We start from the raw sequence: 17,901 nt of genomic DNA, 5'->3' as shown, positions 1-17,901 counted from the left end.
ATTCTGAGAAATCATGCTTTAAACTTAAGTGTGCAATGAAGTTGCACTGATGACAGGTAGTGAACTATGTAACTAAGATTAGATTATAGTCAAAATGGTATTAAAATGCATGCTATTCACAGGGTACGTTATCAGCCTACATGTCAAAAGTACCACATGCCACAACAACAACTCTAGCCTCATTTGCATCTCTCTGGGTGTTTGTGCCTGAAAGCTTGCAAAGAACATTTTTTCCAACTATTTAGTTGGTCTAATAAAAGACATCACATCTACCCAAAGAACCTTGTCTGCCAAAGTTTGAGTGAAGCACCAGTGTTGCTTAATTTTACAGAATTTTCCAGGGTTGATCAATTTTACAGAATTCTTCAGGTTGTATCTGCAGCTTAATGTTTGGAGTCTGCTAACCATGTCACTCTCCATACTGGTTCTACTGACTTCACAAATTACCTAATGATTATGGGCTCCTAACTCTTCTAAAACTCCAGAAAACTTAAAGTTCAGAGTCAGGGTATCTTTATCTGTTCTGTATGATACAATGCCCAATGCATAGGAGTTTCATAAAAATATTTTAAACAGCAATCCAAGTACTTTTTCATTCACAACAGTAAGTTACATTAGAGATAGTTTTCCAGCAATTTTTCCCCAGTTCTACAATCAGATTTGGCTTGTATATCACTACCATTACCTACCCATTAAGTATTTTAGCACAGACATGATCTACTGAAAAAAGCATGATGGTAGTTTTAACACAGTGCCTTACAGTTTCACTTCTGGAAACGCAAAGAAAGTAAGACAAATATTTTCAGCTTACCAATAGTAAAGGAAGACGACTTGCCTGGCAACACATTAGCAAGACTATGATGCAACTCCAACAAGCTAAAACACTTGGAAAGCACAGAACAAGAAACTGAACACTTATCCGATTGCTTCTTTCCCAACACAAGAAGAGGATTTATTCACCCTACCCGTAGGGAAGAGGGAGAAAGCAACTCAACAAACCAGATTGATGTGGGATTGTGTAACACCCCGTTGCTTGTTTGAAACTGGGTTTGAGAGCATCTGGGGGGAGGGAGAGTGTAGAGAAAAGGAAAATGAACTCTGACCTTAGATACTGAGTTAGAGTAAAATAAAATATCCTGACTTGTAACAACAAAATAGAAAATAAAAGTCTTCCCAAAAAGATGCTGCAAAGAAAACTGTACAAAGACCTTGAGGCTGTACTAAGAGGAATAGTATAAATAAAAATAGATTAAAATAAATGTAAATTAATGTTGCCAGCCTATCAATTAAAAAAAAAAATCACTACTGGAATCATGAATTTAAAAATCAAGGTGCCTGGCAGAAATAATATCCTCAATGTACACTACAGTTTGTTCTTTCATTTTGCCTCATATTTGATATATACAATTCATACACAGGAAACATGTAAAATAGTAAATTTATAAAAACCTGTTTACAGCGGCTATTCTAAGCAGCAAAACAGGGTATATCATCTCTCTACCATGTGGATTTTAAAAAATGGTTAAATTCAAAACAACTATAAATACTGACATGAAAATAATCATAATAAAGCAGATTGTCTACAGAAGAAATAGCACCAAGGTTAACCACCACTCCCTCCTTTATCTCCACATCAAGCCAAACAGCAGCATTTCTAGGTACCCAAGGGGAAAAAAAAACCATCTACAGAAAGGACTTTCACTGGGTCTTTCCAGTAGGGAGCAGATACAGCAACTATCTTCAAAGTCTGAAAACAAAAAATCTATTTCCATCAGAAAATGCCATGCAGACAAAAAGAAAAAAAGTTGACATGCATGATGGTCTCATGGGGAACCTGTGAGTACACAGTATCCTGGGAGATAGTGACCACCACTTGGTAGAGTTCACTATCTGGCAAAGGGTGGGAAAATATCCAATGAGGCTAAAGTATTAGACTTCAGAAGGGCCAACTTCAATAAACTTAGAAGGCTAGTTAATGAGGTGATGAAACTCAAGAGCATCAAGCAAATGGGGGTCCAAGAGGGATGGAGATTTCTCAAGGGAGTGATCCTTGGGGCACAAAAGGAGTCTATCCCCTTATGCAGAAAAGGGGGTAAGAGGATAAAAAAGCCCCCCTGGCTGAACAGAGAACTCCAGAAAGGAATGGGGGCAAAGGAAGAGATTTATAGGCAGTGGAAACAGGGGGCAGCCAGCAAGAAGGATACACCTCCCTGGCATGCTATTGCAGGGAATCAGTTAGGCAGGCCAAGTCAGGACTGGCTACAACAATTACAGACAATAAAAAGTCATTCTACAGATACATAGTGAGCAAAAGGAAGGTGCAGAGTAACAGGGCCCCTGCAGGACAAATCAGGACAGTTGGTGGTCAACACAAGGAAAAAGGCGGAGCTCTTCAATGAGTTCTTTGCTTCAGTGTTCCTAAGTACTGACCAAGACAATTCCCCCACCTTGAACACAGACAGATGTCCAAAAGGCACCAGACCACCAAAGGTTAGTGCTGACTTACTTAAAGGAGCACTTGGAAGGGCTGGATGGGTACAAGTCAGCCAGCCCAGATGACTTCCATCCACTAGTGCTGAAGGAACTGGCCAGTGTCATAGCTGAGCCACCAGCACAGCTGTTTGAGTACTCATGGTGCTCCGGCCAGATCTAAGGACTGGAAAAGGGCCAGTGTGGTGCCCATTTTTAAGAAGGGGAAGAGGGATGAGCCAGATAACTTTAGGCCAGTCAGTCATCTATCCTTGGGAAAATACTGGAAAAAATCATCAAAGAGCACATTTGTGAAGGCCCAGCAGGGGAAATGATGCTGAAAGGAAACCAGCATGGGTTCGTCACATGTAGATCCTGTCTGATGAACCTTATAGCCTTATATGACCAGGTCACACACTGCCTTGACACAGAAGCTGAGGCTGATGTCATCTACCTGGATTTTAAGAAGGCCTTTGACACAGTTTCGCAACCTATTCTCATAGGGAAGCTAGCAGGCTGTGGAGTGGATGCTTACACAGTCACGTGGGTGGCCAACTGGCTTAGGGACTGCACCCAGACAGTGGTAGTGGACGGGTCATTCTCAGCCTGGAAGGAGGTAGGGAGTGGGGTCCTGCAGGCTTCGGTCCTTGGACCGGTGTTATTCAATATCTTCATCAGTGATTTGGACAAGGATGTAGAGAGCACCCTCTCCAAGTTCACAGATGATACCAAGTTATGGGGCAAAGTTAAAACACCAGAGGGCAGGGAGCATATACAGGCCAATCTGGACAGGCTGGATCAATGGGCAGAATGAAATAGGATGCAATTCAACAAAGATAAATGCAAGGTACTCCACCTAGGGAGGAGGGATCCCCAGTAAACCTATAGGTTGGGGGATGACCTCCTCAGCAGCTCAGCAGCTGAGAGGAATCTTGGAGTCATAGCTGACTCCAAGATAAACATGAGCCAGCAGAGTAACAAAGCCAATCGCACCTTGTCATGCATTAGCAGATGCATGACCAGAAGATCGAAGGAAGCGATGCTCCCCCTCTATGTGGTATTGGTCAGGTCGCAGTTGGAGTACTGTGTCCAGTTTTGGGTACTGCACTTCAAGAGGGACATGGAGAATCTGGAGAGAGTTCAGAGGAGGGCCACTCACATGATTAGTAGACTCCATGAAAGACCCTATGAGGGAAGGTTGAGGGATCTGGATCTCTTCAGCCTTCACAAGAGACGTCTGAGGGGAAACCTTGTAGCCGCCTGTAAGTTTATCAAGGGAGGACAACAGGGAATTGGAGATGTGCTATTTACCAGAGCATCCCTATGAGTAAGTAGGAATAATGGGTGCAAACTAGTGGAGAGTAGATTCAGGTTACGCATTAGGAAGAATTTTTTTTACAGTAGGGGGGGCCAGAATCTGGAAGGGACTTTCAAGAGAGGTGGTACTATCACCTAACTTGGAGGTCTTCAAGAGGAGGCTAGATAGTCACCCAGCTGGGGTCATCCGATCTCAGTCCTCTTTCCTGCCAGGGGCAGGGGGTTGGACACGATGATCCTTTGTGGTCCCTTCCGACTCTACAATCTATGAGTTACATTCTCACTAATCTGAAGTCCTGGTAAATCTGGATTTAGGATAGATCAGTCAACATAGCTTCATGCTCGATCTACCACATTCAACAATACAAAAATAAATCTCACTGAAAGCACATAGCTCGAAGAAATCTGCATCAGTTTTAACATTGTATAATATAGCAGTTATTAATTAAATGGCTTGTTAATGCCAATCCCCACATGAACCCATACAAACTATATTTCTTGGGATGTAGCAATGTTGGAAGGTATACTGAAAGCCTGATCCTGTAGCCACACTGTAAAGTATTTGGCAATGCATTGCAATCAGGGATTTTTGGGATTAACAAATTCCTAAAGCTAGCTCTGACTGAGAACCTAGTGGTCATAGGAAGCCAATTAAATGCTCTGGAACCTTCCAAAATTCTTTGGATTTCTGTGCTTGCTTAAGAGGCTTTTGATTTTGGTTCAAGGGTTTTTGGTAGTGGTTACTGCTCTTTGCCTTTCCCACAAAACTCAGAATACTAGAACTAGAAAAGTAACTTATTTGAAAAGACATTGAGAAAGAAAGACTTCTTCATCAGAAAGTTGAGTAGGCCAAGTCAGATAATTTAAAACAACATATTCTGCACACCTTCTCCCCACCACAAACAACCCTCCAAAATCACAGTGCATTTCTTAAGCTGGAAAGTGTTACTCCAATCCTACCCCTACCTGATCTTCTGTTCTATTTTCTGCTCCAAACCCTGTGCATCCTGCCTGCTCTTCCTTTCCAGTACTCCCTGCCCTATCTGCTGCTTTGCTTTCTGCTCCCTGTCTTATCTGCTACCGTGCTGCCCGTCCCCTCCCTGATCTGGGCAGGCCACACAGAGGCTACATGTGCCACTTGTGGTACCAATGCCCCAGTTTGGCCACACCTGATTTGCAGGAAGATTATACAAAGAACTAGTTACAGGAAATAAGTAACAGTTTTGCTACTGCCTTTACAAGAATCTGGACCCAGCCTTGTTGCTGTCCCATCATTCTAGGAAGCTCCTGTTGACACACCCAGGCCGTCTCCTGGAACACACTTCCTGGACACTACAGTTCCAGAAGGACTTACTCTATGTTACAGTCAGCCATGACTCTGGAAATATCTTTGGTCTTGGAAGGCCAAATGGTGAGAAGAAAAAAATGAATATCTTACTTGGGAGCTATGCTACATGAGAATACACTGCATACATGTGCATGCTGTCATAGGTATGGATGTACTCAATTCACAGGGCCAGCTGCTTTTTTCATTGCCCCTTCACAGCAATGGTGATTTTTTATGGCTTCCCCCACCCCCATGCCTCTGACTGACTGAGGGGGGTGGAAAACCCACCCTCTGCTGAGAGAGAGACAGCCTGAGATGGGGAAGCATGTAATTAACATGTAATTAATACAGGCTCAAACCCATGTTAACTCTTTTCAGTTCAAGTAATTACCTCCTATTGTTCAGGCTAATTGCTCAATTAAAGCTCTAACCTGCAAGAAACAGATTGCAGGGCTACAAAAGCCAGATTTTTGAAAAATCTCTGCCTACTTCTGTGATAGGGACACAGGAACACAAGAACACAGAGAACCAACAAAATATTTAGGAAACACAAAGCACAAAACAACAATGATTTAAAAGTAAACCAGGAGACTTAAAAAGCACTGTAAAGCATATTTATACAGAACCATGGTAAACTTGGCATGTATTAACAATACATTTACAAGGTATTTACAGGGCCACTAGAACACCAGAACCACACTTTTAAAGAGCAGTCAGGTCATCCAGAGTTCATGAATCCCTAGTGAAGCATGTGGGAACAAACCAGGTGCTGAGAAAGGGGCAGCAGCCAGACCAGGAAGCATGTAATTAACACCAGCTTCTAGCTGCCAGATGTTTACCTTCTTTGCAGTTCAGGTAATCATCTCCTAATGTTCACCCTCACTGCTCACTTAAAGCCCTCCAGGAAAACACAATTGCTTTCTCCCTCCCCTCCTCCCTGCATTAAGGCTGCTGGCAGCTTGTTTGCAAATCCTCTTTCTTCTCTCCAAAGCCTTTGCCACTCCCCCCCTCACCCCCAAACAACGGGGCTCCAGCTTTTCAGGGATGATAAAAAAAAAAAGTCACATAAGCATGAATTAAGTATATCCCTAGTCATAGGATAATAGGAAAGTAGGGCTGGAAGGGACCTTAAAGTCATCTAATCCAGTCCCTGATCAAGGTAGGATCATCCCTGGCTAAACCATCTCAAGTGTCACCCATCTAAATCATCCCAGTTAAGTGTCTGTCTAACCAGGTCTTGCAAGTTTCCAGGGACGGAGATTCCACAACTCCTCCAGGTAGTTCTGGACTCTGCATATGAAAAAAAATAAAACTGGGAGGGGGAATTCAGATACACAAGCTGTACAAGGTAAGATAGTGCCCATATTTAAGAAAGGGAAAAAGGAGGTTCCAGGGAACTACAGACCAGTCAACCTTACCTCAGTCCCTGGAAAAATCATGGAACAGATTCCCAAAGAATCCATTTCTGAGCACTTGGAGAAGATGATGATTAGGAACAGTCAACATAGATTCACCAAGGGCAAGTCACGCCTAACCAACCTCATTGCCTTCTATGATGAGGTGACTGGCTCTGTGGATGTGGGGAGACCAGTGGATGTGAAGTACATTGATTTTTTGCAAGGCTTTTGATATGGTCTCCCAACAACTTCCTCACAGGCAAGCTAAGGAAGTATGGGCTGAATAAATGAGTGAAGTGCTTAGTTGGCTGATGTGATTGCAGAGCCATTGGTCATCATTTTTGAAACTCATGGTGATCAGGATAGGTCCTGGATGACTGGAAAAGTGATTTTGTTTACTGAAGAGTTCTCTGCTAAGCCAAGCTGGTCTTCTGCTATACTTGCTAGGCTTCCTGTAGATCGGGATGGTTTGCTCCTACACTCTCACTAAGGCTTCTTTAAAGTAGAGCCAGCTCTCCTGGACTCCTCTCCTCAGTTTGGCTTTCCAGGGGATCCTCCCCATGAGTTCCGTGAATGAGTCAAAATCTTCTTTCCTGAAGGCGAAGGTCCTTACTCTCCATCTTTCCTTTCCTCAGGATCCTAAACTCAATCATTTTGTGGTCACCGCTGCCCAAGTTGCCATACTACATTCCCCACCAATTCTTCCCCGTTTGTGAGGGACAGGTCAAGAAGAGCATGGCCCCTAGTTGGCCACACCAGGAAGTTGTCCCCAACACTCTCCAAAAACTTCCTGGATTGCCTGTGCTCTGCTGCACTGACCTCCTAGCAGATGCCAGGATGATTGACGCTCCCCATGAGAACCAGGGCATGTGATTTTGAAACTTCCATTTGCTGCCTGAAGAAAGCTTCATCCACCACTTCTTCCTGGTCTGATGGTCTATAGCAGACCTCCACTACAACATCACCCTTGTTGCTCTCCCTTCTAGCCTGAATCCAGAGACTTTCAACAGGCCTATCTCCAGTTTTATACTGGAGCTCTGAGTAATCATATAGCCTGTTTTTTTTTCATGAAGTGCAACTCCTGCTCTTCTTCCTTGCCTGTCCTTCCTGAACAGTTTGCACCCATCTATGACAGTGCTCCAGTCACAACAGCTATCCCACCGAATGTCTGTTATTCTAATGTTACTTAAAAAAAAAAAAATTTTGGGCAAGGATTTGTTATCTCCTTTCTAACAAAATGGGTATGCTATTAATCCTTATATATTTTATTTGGTGTAAGCCAAAGAAAATGAATAAATATTACTCTAAAAGCAGAGGTGGCCAAAATACAGCCCACCAACCGACTGGATCCGGCCCATAGCTACTCATGCAGCACTCTACATAAACCAAGTCCCACCAGGACAGCCTCCACTACACTTCTGCAGTCCCAGCCCTCTGTCAGCGCACAACTTCAGGAAGGGCTATTCCCAGTACGGCTACAGCGGGCTATTCCCAGTGCGGCTACAGCGGGTGAAGTGCTGCTCTGTTCCCCTCACCTCCAGCAGTGGCTCCTCCTCCTGCTCCTGCCCCTGCTGCGCTACTCTGGGCAGTGGGGGGAACACTTCAGCCTGGCAGCTCCTGCTGGAGGTGAGGGGAGCAGGGCAGCACCTGGTTGGGGCTGTTCCAGTGCAGCTGCAGCCATCAGAAGCTGCACTGACAGGGGCCCGGGCCAGGGCTGCCAGGCACGGGCAGGAGCACATTGTGGCCTGCCCCAGGCAAGGCGTGGCCCCACACGGAGCCCCAAACGGGCCAGCCACAGCCTGGGTGAGCTCTCCTGTCCTGACCTCCCCACAGGGCAGGGTGTGCAGAGAGAAGATCCTGCTCTGGAACACTGCTCCCTGCCCACCCGAAGCCCCACAGGGAATTTTGGCAAGTTGTATTTGGGGGAAAGCAGTGAGGGGCAGGCAGGGTAGAGAACACTGACCCAGCCTGCCATAAAACTTCTTATGTGGCCCTTAGGCCGAAATAATTGCCCACCCCTGCTCTAAAAGAAGACTGCTCTTCAGTTTACCATATCTTGTTAGGCATAGCAAGGAGATAAAACACTTGATCAAAGCAATTCCCACAGAAGTGTTCATAAATTACCAAAATAAAACTAAACATCATGCTGTTTAAATAAACTGTTGTTTTGGTAGTTTCATATTGCTCCTCTTCTCCAAATAAAGTAAATTGATTATTATCTGTCTGATTTGTGAATAATATACTCACCCCCTTTGCATCCTTCACAAAATAACTTCCACTGGATCCTTGGGAGATTCTTTCCGGAAAAACTGCACACTCTATAGCTTGTTCTGCTCTCAAAATAATTTCAGCAAATTCTGGATCATCCAGAAATGAATTCATCTCTGCAGTACTTCCTGAAAAATAAAAATTATCCTAAGTACCACAGAACCATTTAAATGAACAGTAACAATAAATATAAAATAAAACTAGTAAAAGTTAAGCAGGAAGAAGGCGCTAATACTCCTTGGAGATCAAAAGGTGATACCTTTTGATGCCAATGGGCAACACCCCTTTACATCAGTGGGAGTTTTCTTACTGGTTTCAAGAAAATGTCTAAAAAAAAGTAAAATGCCAAGTCAAGTTTCTGTCAATCGATCTGAGCTCATCATAAAAATGTTTGCTTTGCTCAGGAGTTGTACATACAGGGAAATATATTAAGAATAAAACGCGAGTCATATACGCTTCAAAAACAGATCTGTAAGAACATAAGTTAACTAAAAGCCTAAAGCTTTTATTGATCATTTCTATGAACCTAGTTGTCTACCTGGCTAAAGATGGACATAAAGGTAGTGGAAAGTAAAGCATTTTTTAAAAGCACTGAAAATTATTGAGGATACTCCCTATTTAACAGGTTTGCCTAATATTCTTGGTAAGTTCTTCCACAGTTTCAGATGCTATAATGCTGCTCACCAATCACTTATTAGGCAGACAATTGGCAGCTGGCTTCAATGGCCTAATTATTTCTAGTTAATATTCAAGCTTTAAAGCATTCAAATGGACTAATCATGAGAATTCTTTGCATATTACTTAACACAAGCTATGACTAGATTTACCTGCCTCTGTTAACAGGATTTCTAGCAACAGCCACTAGTACCAACCAGCATCCACCTGCACACACTTCTGACAGTTTATGCAGTTCCACTCAACAGCTGTATTGCCAGAACTAACTGCAGAAGCCTTACTCCACTCAGCAAGGGTAAAATAGTTCCAGTGGCATAAAGGGGGTTTCTGTTGCCTGAAAGTGTGAATGCACAAAACTGACAACAGAACTGGAGTTCTGCCAAAAGAAATTTTGTAGCGACAGCCAGGCCACAGAACTTGTTCGTATTTGTACAAAGTTGCACCACAAAAAATGCCATGATTTTAATTTTATTGCTGTTTATATACTCGCAAATGTTTTTATTGAAAGCTCTGAAATCGTATTTGACAAACTTTCCACATTTTTGTATTGAAGTTAAAATCACTAACTTTATCTGTGTAGAAAAGGTTGTAGCCATTTAGCAAAGAAATTTGGGCTCGTCTGCATAAGAAGTTGTTTAGAAAAGGTTACTCTCAAACACCACCATACGTGGACACCTATTCCAGATTAAAGCATGCCTTGTTTCAGTTTAAGCGTGGTTACCTAAAGCTGTAGAAAAGCAGCCTTTTTGTAATACTAATTCTCAATGCATCGATGCATTGAGAAAAACTGTCTCTGAATAACTCCAAGTGCAAACAAGCTTTTACTCAAAAACACTCCCAGTCTTCTCATGATTTCACAGCCCACCTCCATTTCCACTAATGAGGAAACATCCTCTAGGTGGTTCAGCAGTTTTTAGGGGTTTTTAGGATACTAAAAAGTGAGAGAAACAATACATCTATGTCTTCTAATGCAAACTTATCAAGGAACAACAAAAAGGCAGGATCAATAGCAGCCCGTTCTCCAGGGACCACCAACTAGTAGTGTCTGCTGGGCATTCTGAGAGCATCTGTTGTAGTATGCTGATCCTCATCATACTTTGGGTATAACTTTGTTTTAAATATCTTTAAAACATTACTGAAATGAACAAAAAGTATCAAAACAGTATTTTTGCTTGACATCAGCTATCCACAGGACTATATCCAAGCCTGTTACAGATTACTGAACTGCTTTATGAAAAAAAAACATGAATTCAATTTTCTACAGGAAATGAGACCTTTCAGCAGTTCTCACCCTTTTTCTGAGCTCATCCTTCCCCCAGGATAAACACCACATCACACAGCTCAGCAGTATGAATTTGCCTGTTATACACTGTGCAGTGAAATCAGAGCTAAGTATGATCATACCTTGTGCTCAATGTGTGATCATGAGGAATGGGGGGATGGGGAAGGGAAGTGTACTACAAAGTTGTACACAGCAGATTCAAGGCCTCAGCACTTATTCTTAAGGCAGGGCTCCTGTTCAGTTGCCATTCCCACCCTACCCCCCACCTGCCACTGTCCCTCCTGCCATGCCCCCCACCTGCCTCTGTTGCTCCTGCCATGCCAGGTTCTTTGGGCTCCCTTCCCTGCTACTGGGGCTGGAGCAGTGCAAGGGGAGGGGGCTGGGGTGCCCAAGCTCCAAGCGCAGCAAGGGGGCCAGGTTGCTCATTCTGCACATAAGAGGAAGGAGCCCGGCTTCCCCCAAAACATGTGATCAGTGCCCAAAGCCAGAAAGCAAGGAGAGTACTGCTGCACATGCAGCAGGGCAAGCTGGAGAGCCATTTCCATGCAGCAAGTGACCTCCAGGTCTGCGGCCTGTGCTATGTGTGGTTCCCAAGACTGCAGCCCAGACTACGTGGGGTCCCCAGCCCTGCCTTACAGCATATGATGATACGGACTTAAGGATGAAGGATAAAGATCTGGATAAAGCCATAAGCATAACATTTGTTTGCGTAGACATTGAGGGGTTGCCTCTAGATTACAGAATGAGCAACCATCACAAACTTCATTGTCTTCCATTCTAAGTTCAGATTCTGAACTTTTTAAACCTGCTTTCTAACATAAAAATTGAGCAGCACAAACATCTTAAAGAAAAAACCAATAAAACCATACAAATTCAAATTCCCTATTTGGGAAGATGGGAAAGAGAACCAGGACAAAGTCTCATCACGTTGCTTACTGAACCACGTTCTTCAGACGCTCGTGACAAATAGAAACATACAGAACAGTACATGTTGCAGATGCATTGACTATTTATAGGGAATCAGAGAGTCAGCAAGTGTCAAGTGTGACACGTTGGAGAAGAATACCTTCATTCAGTGATGGGTCTGCAGGGCAAATCTGAGCAACAGAGCCAAGTCATTCAGCCTGTGGGGCTCCCCACATGGCTTGCAATTTAGTGATGGGAAAGAGAGGTGGCAGCATTGTCACAGGGGTGGCAACTAACCCACCACTGCTCCCCACGTAACCACAATTAACCTTGCCACTGTCCTGGCATAACTACCTTGGGTAGGGTCCTGAGCAGGTCACTCATGACCAACTGGAGCAGCCAGGCACAGAGGAGGGGCAGCAACTAAAGGGCTTTTTTAGCTGATGCACCTTGCTGGGGCCCCAAGTGAAAGACGCCAAGACCAGCCAAGCGTCCAGAGGAGCTGAAAAGAGCAGGGGGAAGACCTGCCCGCGAGCCCCCTAGCAGGTCCGCACAGAGAGCTGGGACGGGCTCCGAGAGGGGCGAAGCCCCAAACAGCTGGCGGCGGCACAAGGGCCCCTTATGAAGCAACTTCAGGCAGGAGCTACCGCTGCGAGCAGCTGCCCGGGCTGAGGCAGGGGCGGTACCTGCGGCGCAGCGGGCGTCCCTGTCCCAGGCGGCCCCGGAGCCCCGGCTACGGCCGCCGGGGGACGCGCCCAGCAGCGGCTCCTCCTCGCCGTCCCCTTCAGGGCCCGTATCCTCCTCCTCCTCGCCGCCACCACCGTCCCGCAGCCGCACGGCCCCGCCCGGCGCCGCCCGTGTGCCCGGCCACGGGGCCGCGTTCTGCGCCTCAGGCCCCAGCCCCGGCTCCGAGAACAGCAGCCGGTCGTCCGGCTCCTCCGCGCGCCGCTCCGCCATGGGCGCCGCCACTCAGCGTCCGCCCATAGCGCCAGAGGCTCCCAGCGGCCGCACCGCGCATGCGTGTCCCCGGGGGGCGGGGCCAGGGCTCCGTGCCAACGCTCACCTGAATTAAAGGGCCAGTGGCGCAGGGAGGCTGCTCATGGCACCGCGGCACCATGTCCTGTTCTGGCTCTGCCTGCTAGGCGCCGAGTCTTTATCCCATCGCATTATATTATATTATATTATCCCTTAATGTATAATATCATATCATATTTAATCATAGAAATTAAGAGCTGGAATATTCTATTATGAGGCCATATGATGTATTCTATATTATTACGTATGACCCGTTCATCAGAGCATCTGACCCAGCAGTCTCTAAAGTCCCATCCCACCCCATTTAAAACCAGAAAACACCTTTTCTTAGCTGTCAGTGTGCAAAGTGAGCTACCTAGCGGATTTGTGGCCCGTGTGTTGGCTCCAGCAAGGTGTTGTCAGGAGACTCCCAAGTCGCTGAAGTCTGATCACCAGCCTTGCTTATGATTTTCTTACTGGAAGCATCAAATGATTTCCTGAAGTGGCCATGCTTTGCGAGGCCTGTGCCTGCGTTTCACACAGAATTCACTTTTGGTTGCAAAGTTGTCCCCTGGAATTTGTTCTTTTACGATAACAGATCAAGTTTTGAGGTGGTGGCTGAAAGGAAACTTGCTGAAAGGAGTGTAACTGATGTTGGGATCAGCTGATGTCTGTCTGAGGATAGTGTGAAACAATAGAAGAGGTGTGACCTACTCTGTTCCCTCCATGCATTATTAACTCTGAAACCTAAATAGGATTCAGTTACAAACACTTAACTGTGTCGTGCTAATCAGAACAGATCCTGCTCACAGAAACATCCTGCTAATTGGCTTTCTTCCAGAATCCTACACTGGCCTCTCTTTCACAGTAACAGTTACCAGCCCCCAGCATCTCCAGTTTCTCTCCCTCCCAACAATTTCTCCGCTGTACTGGCCATCCAAGCCTCTTGTTTCCATGTGAAAGTAGAAACACTTCACTAGGTATGTGTGTTGTTTTGGGTTCCTATAATCACATTTTGAAAGCTGCCTTCTATTATCTAGACAAGAGGTTATCGTAGATTGTATCCCTGTATAAGCCCTGAGAAGGCCACAGTTTTGCCTTGTTTAGGGATCCTTGCATCAGTGCAGTACCCAGTACTTCAGTGAAATACACCTGCACAAAGCAGGTATATTTCAGGATCAAGAATCACAAAGTAAAATGCAAGTGGGAGCAATATCAATCACTGTACAACTTGGTGGTGTACTCAACATACCACTTGAAAAACTGAGAAGGTTCCTTTGTTCAGCGATGGATTAAAGTAACAGTCAGACATATACCTAACTGGTCTTTGTTTTATCTCATCTTAACTGCTAGCATTGGACTTTGAAGCCAAGTTGTGTATGATTTGCTTATATGACTATTAATATCAGAATCATGTGATAAAATCTACTTATTTGCATTTTTTAAATTTATTTTTGTTGAATATGAGCATATTTGGCAAAATGTATCCCTAGTATAAACCCAAACTAATTAACTTCTTATGCTTGGTAATTTTGTATGTGAAGAGGGGAAATATAGGGCCTGATTTTCCAGTCTTGCATGTCATAGTCTTTCATCTTTGTGCAAACTGGGTGTAACAAGTTTCCAAACCAGAATGGGAGAATTTTACACTTGTTCTGCAAAATGGATCATCAGGCCCAGTGCATCTCCACACAGGTATATTAGTTATATATTATAGTGTTTAGGCTATTTCATTATGCAGCTACTGAGCAGGGCAAACATAAAATTATTTTCTTTCAGTAAAGGAACCAACTGAAAACTCTTCCTATCTCCTTTTCCTTCTTCAGACATGTATTACTCTATATGGGACGTATTAACACTGTTTTGATCTTCTCCCTATGTTATGGAAGTTCTGTGATTTTTTTTCACACACCCATAATCTGAACATCTTCTCTCATTGCTCATTCATAGACTTACAGTGTAGGGCTCAAAATATTAGCTAGCAAAGGCCCATAGTTAAAAGTAATCTTTTATTAAATATAATTTACAAACTGTCATATTCAATTATCTCAAGTTTCTGGATTAACCATTAAGTACTAATTACTAGTTTAAATAAATGCTGAAATGTCTGGATTATTTCTTTTCTTTGATATATTCTATCACTTTTTCTTTTATTTGAACACCAAAACTAATCCATCTATCTGTCTAGATATTTATAATTTACATTTTACAGTTTGAAAACATAGGGACATAGAAGGAAAATTCCAAAGAGGATATGTAGAAGTAGAAGTAGATTTTCATGGTTGCTTTCTTAAAGTATGTGGGGTTTGGGGTTTTTTTGCTTTAGCTGGGCGCCCCCTGGTGATACTTTCAAGTAAGGAATAAAACAAAGATATTCTTTGAAGTGATACTATTCCAGTGGATTATAATAGCTGAATTTTAAAACAAAAAGTTTTTATTTCTAAGATGAGGGTGAAGGAATTAATTTAAAACATAACTCTTCTATGTTTGAATAAGCCAAATAATCTTATCAGTTAAACTATGAACAGAAAGACAAATAGGTATAGCATTACTTCATCAAGAAGTCTCACAGATCCTTAATCAAGCTGATTACAGCTACAGTTTATTACAGATAGAAAGGTCACTATATACCTTTCCACCGTTATTTAACTTGCTAAAGATAGAACTATAATGTGAAAGAAGACTTCAAAAGTAAGACTTCAAAACTAAGTTGCTAGAGAACGGGTATATAAATATTCTAATTACAAAATTTGAAATCTCGCCAGAATTTTGTTTTAAAAAATATCATTCCTATATTTCTGCTATAAAGAGATAGCCTCGCTGGTATTTTGTGGAGAGACCAGTGGTGGTCTGTACACCCTCTCAAAGAAATAATGAATGCAACTGGTTTTCCGGAATGACAAACAGCTTGTCTGCAACTCTTCCATAATAGTTATGCCATCATCTGTTGCATAGGCAAACAGAAGGAGTTTCTCTACCCATGCAGGATCTCCACCTGCTGTTCCAATACAAGCAAAGCAGACTAAAGCATACTTCTGTCCACAGAGAAGTGTCTTTATCCAGGGATTGGTATAGCATGCCACCACTCAGGTCAGACCTGATCAAAGACTTGTTGAATAAGACAACTCTGATTTTTTTCTTTTCTTTCCTGTGAACAGTCAAATAAGCAGATAAATTTGTTCAACCAAATGGGGAGAAAAAGTTCACATTTGTGTATGATTTATGAGAAGCTTTAAAGAGCAAAGAAATGTGACCATATGTGACAGACAGAACCAAGAGAGGTAGTTACCTGTGTTAGTCTGAATTCAAGCAGTTATAGACTAATAACCATATACAAAATAAGCTTTTGTGAACTCAAACTTATTTCATCAGTTGCTGTGAAAGGACAAGCATAAAGCATTAACATAAAATGAAGAAAAGTTAAGTAGTTTTTGATAGTGGCTGTGCTGAATGATGGCAAGTGGAGACATCAAAATGGACATCAGTCCATTCACTCAATTCAATAACTACTTTGTATGTAATGCAACCCCTCACATAGCAATTTCCCAAGCTTCTCCATCTCAACAATGTCCTGTTATCAAAGTAAATGTATGAATTAAATTAATGAATATGTGACTATACATCTGTATACAAACAAAATACAAGGTATTACTGTGATATGAAAATAATTAATATATCATATTCTATACCTAATAAAAATAACTTAATCTATATCATTCTTTCTCCTTCAAGAAGGAACCCAGTATTTTGAAATCGGACAGCAACATACACAGAATATAATGTTCTGTCTTGCGGAGAAATGTTGAAATGTTCTACGTTTTCATAGCATGCTTTCTTCTAATACTTTTATTTTCTGTTAGTGTTATTAAACACACTCTGCCAGAAGGGTCTAATATTTATATAGGACCTAAAAATGACTTGGTCAAGAAACACATTCAGCTGAAGTAGTGAACTGCACGTATAAATACCAAAGCAGTGTTCTTGACAAAGAGTTGACAGGCGCTACAGAACTTAAACTCATTTAACACAAAATAAGGTGCTGCTGATTTTATACAACAAACATTTGAAATAAAAAAATATTAATCCTGTCTAGTCTATCAAACTATGTAGTGTTTAATAAGAAAAATATTGAAGCAACTCAAAAATGTATTCTGTACACCAGAGGTTCTCCACTTTTTTAGACTCAAGATGTTCCTCAGAAAATGCCAGCTCTTAGCTTTTGCTTGTCTTTTTGACTCAACAAATAATAGAGCAAGTCTTCAGTTGAAAAGAACTCATACAGACCCTAACATGTCAGAAGGTTTTTTGACACTGGATTTCTATTAAAAATCTCTGGGTTTATCTTGTGAATCGTGTAGCTGTTTGTGTATCTAAGGGTGCTAATACTGAGTGGCACTGCACAGCACCTGAAAAAGCTCTCAACACCCCAGGGTGCTGCAGAATTCTGATTTGAGAATCATGGTGTACATGCCCCATGGGCCCGATTCTGAGTATATTAACACATGCTTAATTTGGGGCACATATGCAGCTACCTTTGCTTACATAAGCTATCAATGCAAGTATATGGTGGGTAGAGGCCTATGCATGCTTTCCATCTAAAGCATGAGTGGTCTGTGGGCCAAATCCAGCCCTTGTCATGCTGCCCCCCCACCAGGTTCTCTGCAGGTCTGAAAATTTGGCAGCAGCCGAGCAGCAGTGGCACTGTTTCCCTGCTGTCGCATTTCCACACCCCTGGAGAGCCCCATGGGGTGGACAGCTTGGCCCTGCCTGCTGTATCAGACATGTGCGGGTGGGCAGGGGCCACGTGGGGCCCAATCTGTTTCTGAGAGCGGGGCAGACAAATCCTTGCTCGGACCCCAGGTGGAGACCCCCTGACTAGATGTGACCTCCTGACGTCCCCTCCAGCCGCACCCTCTGATTCTATGTGGGGGCGGCACCTACCCAGTGTAACAGACCTGAGGCACCCTATAACCCATGCCAACCTGAGGACCAAGCCCCACGCTCCAAGGCCTGGCAACCCAGACTACGGCCGCCATCGCGCAGGCGCACACAGCGAAGCGAAGCCTCCGCGGGATTCGGGCAGGCGAGCGACCTGCGCATGCGTAGGGGCAGAGTGTGACACAGCCGGGCAGGGACCAGTAGGCGCCACCTACCCACGTGTGTGGGGGAGCGAACCCAGCCCCGGACGGTTGCGTCACACTCCACCCCCGCACATGCGCAGACCGCTTGCCTACCTACAGACGGGT

The 17,901-nt window shown here is 43.6% G+C and overlaps 1 protein-coding gene across 2 annotated transcripts in view; it reads right to left on the bottom strand.

Annotated features, from left to right (window-relative positions):
- PI4K2B (phosphatidylinositol 4-kinase type 2 beta) overlaps positions 1-12,637 on the bottom strand; it is a 51,384-nt gene extending 38,747 nt beyond the window's left edge. Inside the window, exons 1-2 of one of the 2 annotated variants that reach the window (XM_019526137.1) lie at positions 12,328-12,637; positions 8,758-8,906 (exon numbers count right to left, since the gene is read on the bottom strand). In XM_019526137.1, coding sequence (XP_019381682.1) covers positions 8,758-8,906; positions 12,328-12,598 — 420 coding nt within the window. In that variant the 5' untranslated portion in view covers positions 12,599-12,637. Of the gene's footprint in view, positions 1-8,757; positions 8,907-9,605; positions 9,788-12,327 lie in introns of those variants that run through there. The other variant, XM_019526138.1, reaches the window with a different exon arrangement.
- Positions 12,638-17,901: the final 5,264 nt, after the last annotated feature.

Source organism: Gavialis gangeticus, unplaced genomic scaffold (assembly GCF_001723915.1).
Source record: "Gavialis gangeticus isolate Ggan-Ray unplaced genomic scaffold, GavGan_comp1, whole genome shotgun sequence".
NCBI classification, from domain to species: domain Eukaryota; kingdom Metazoa; phylum Chordata; order Crocodylia; family Gavialidae; genus Gavialis; species Gavialis gangeticus.
Note: the sequence above shows the minus strand (reverse complement) of the source record. Positions and strands in the feature narration are given on the sequence as shown.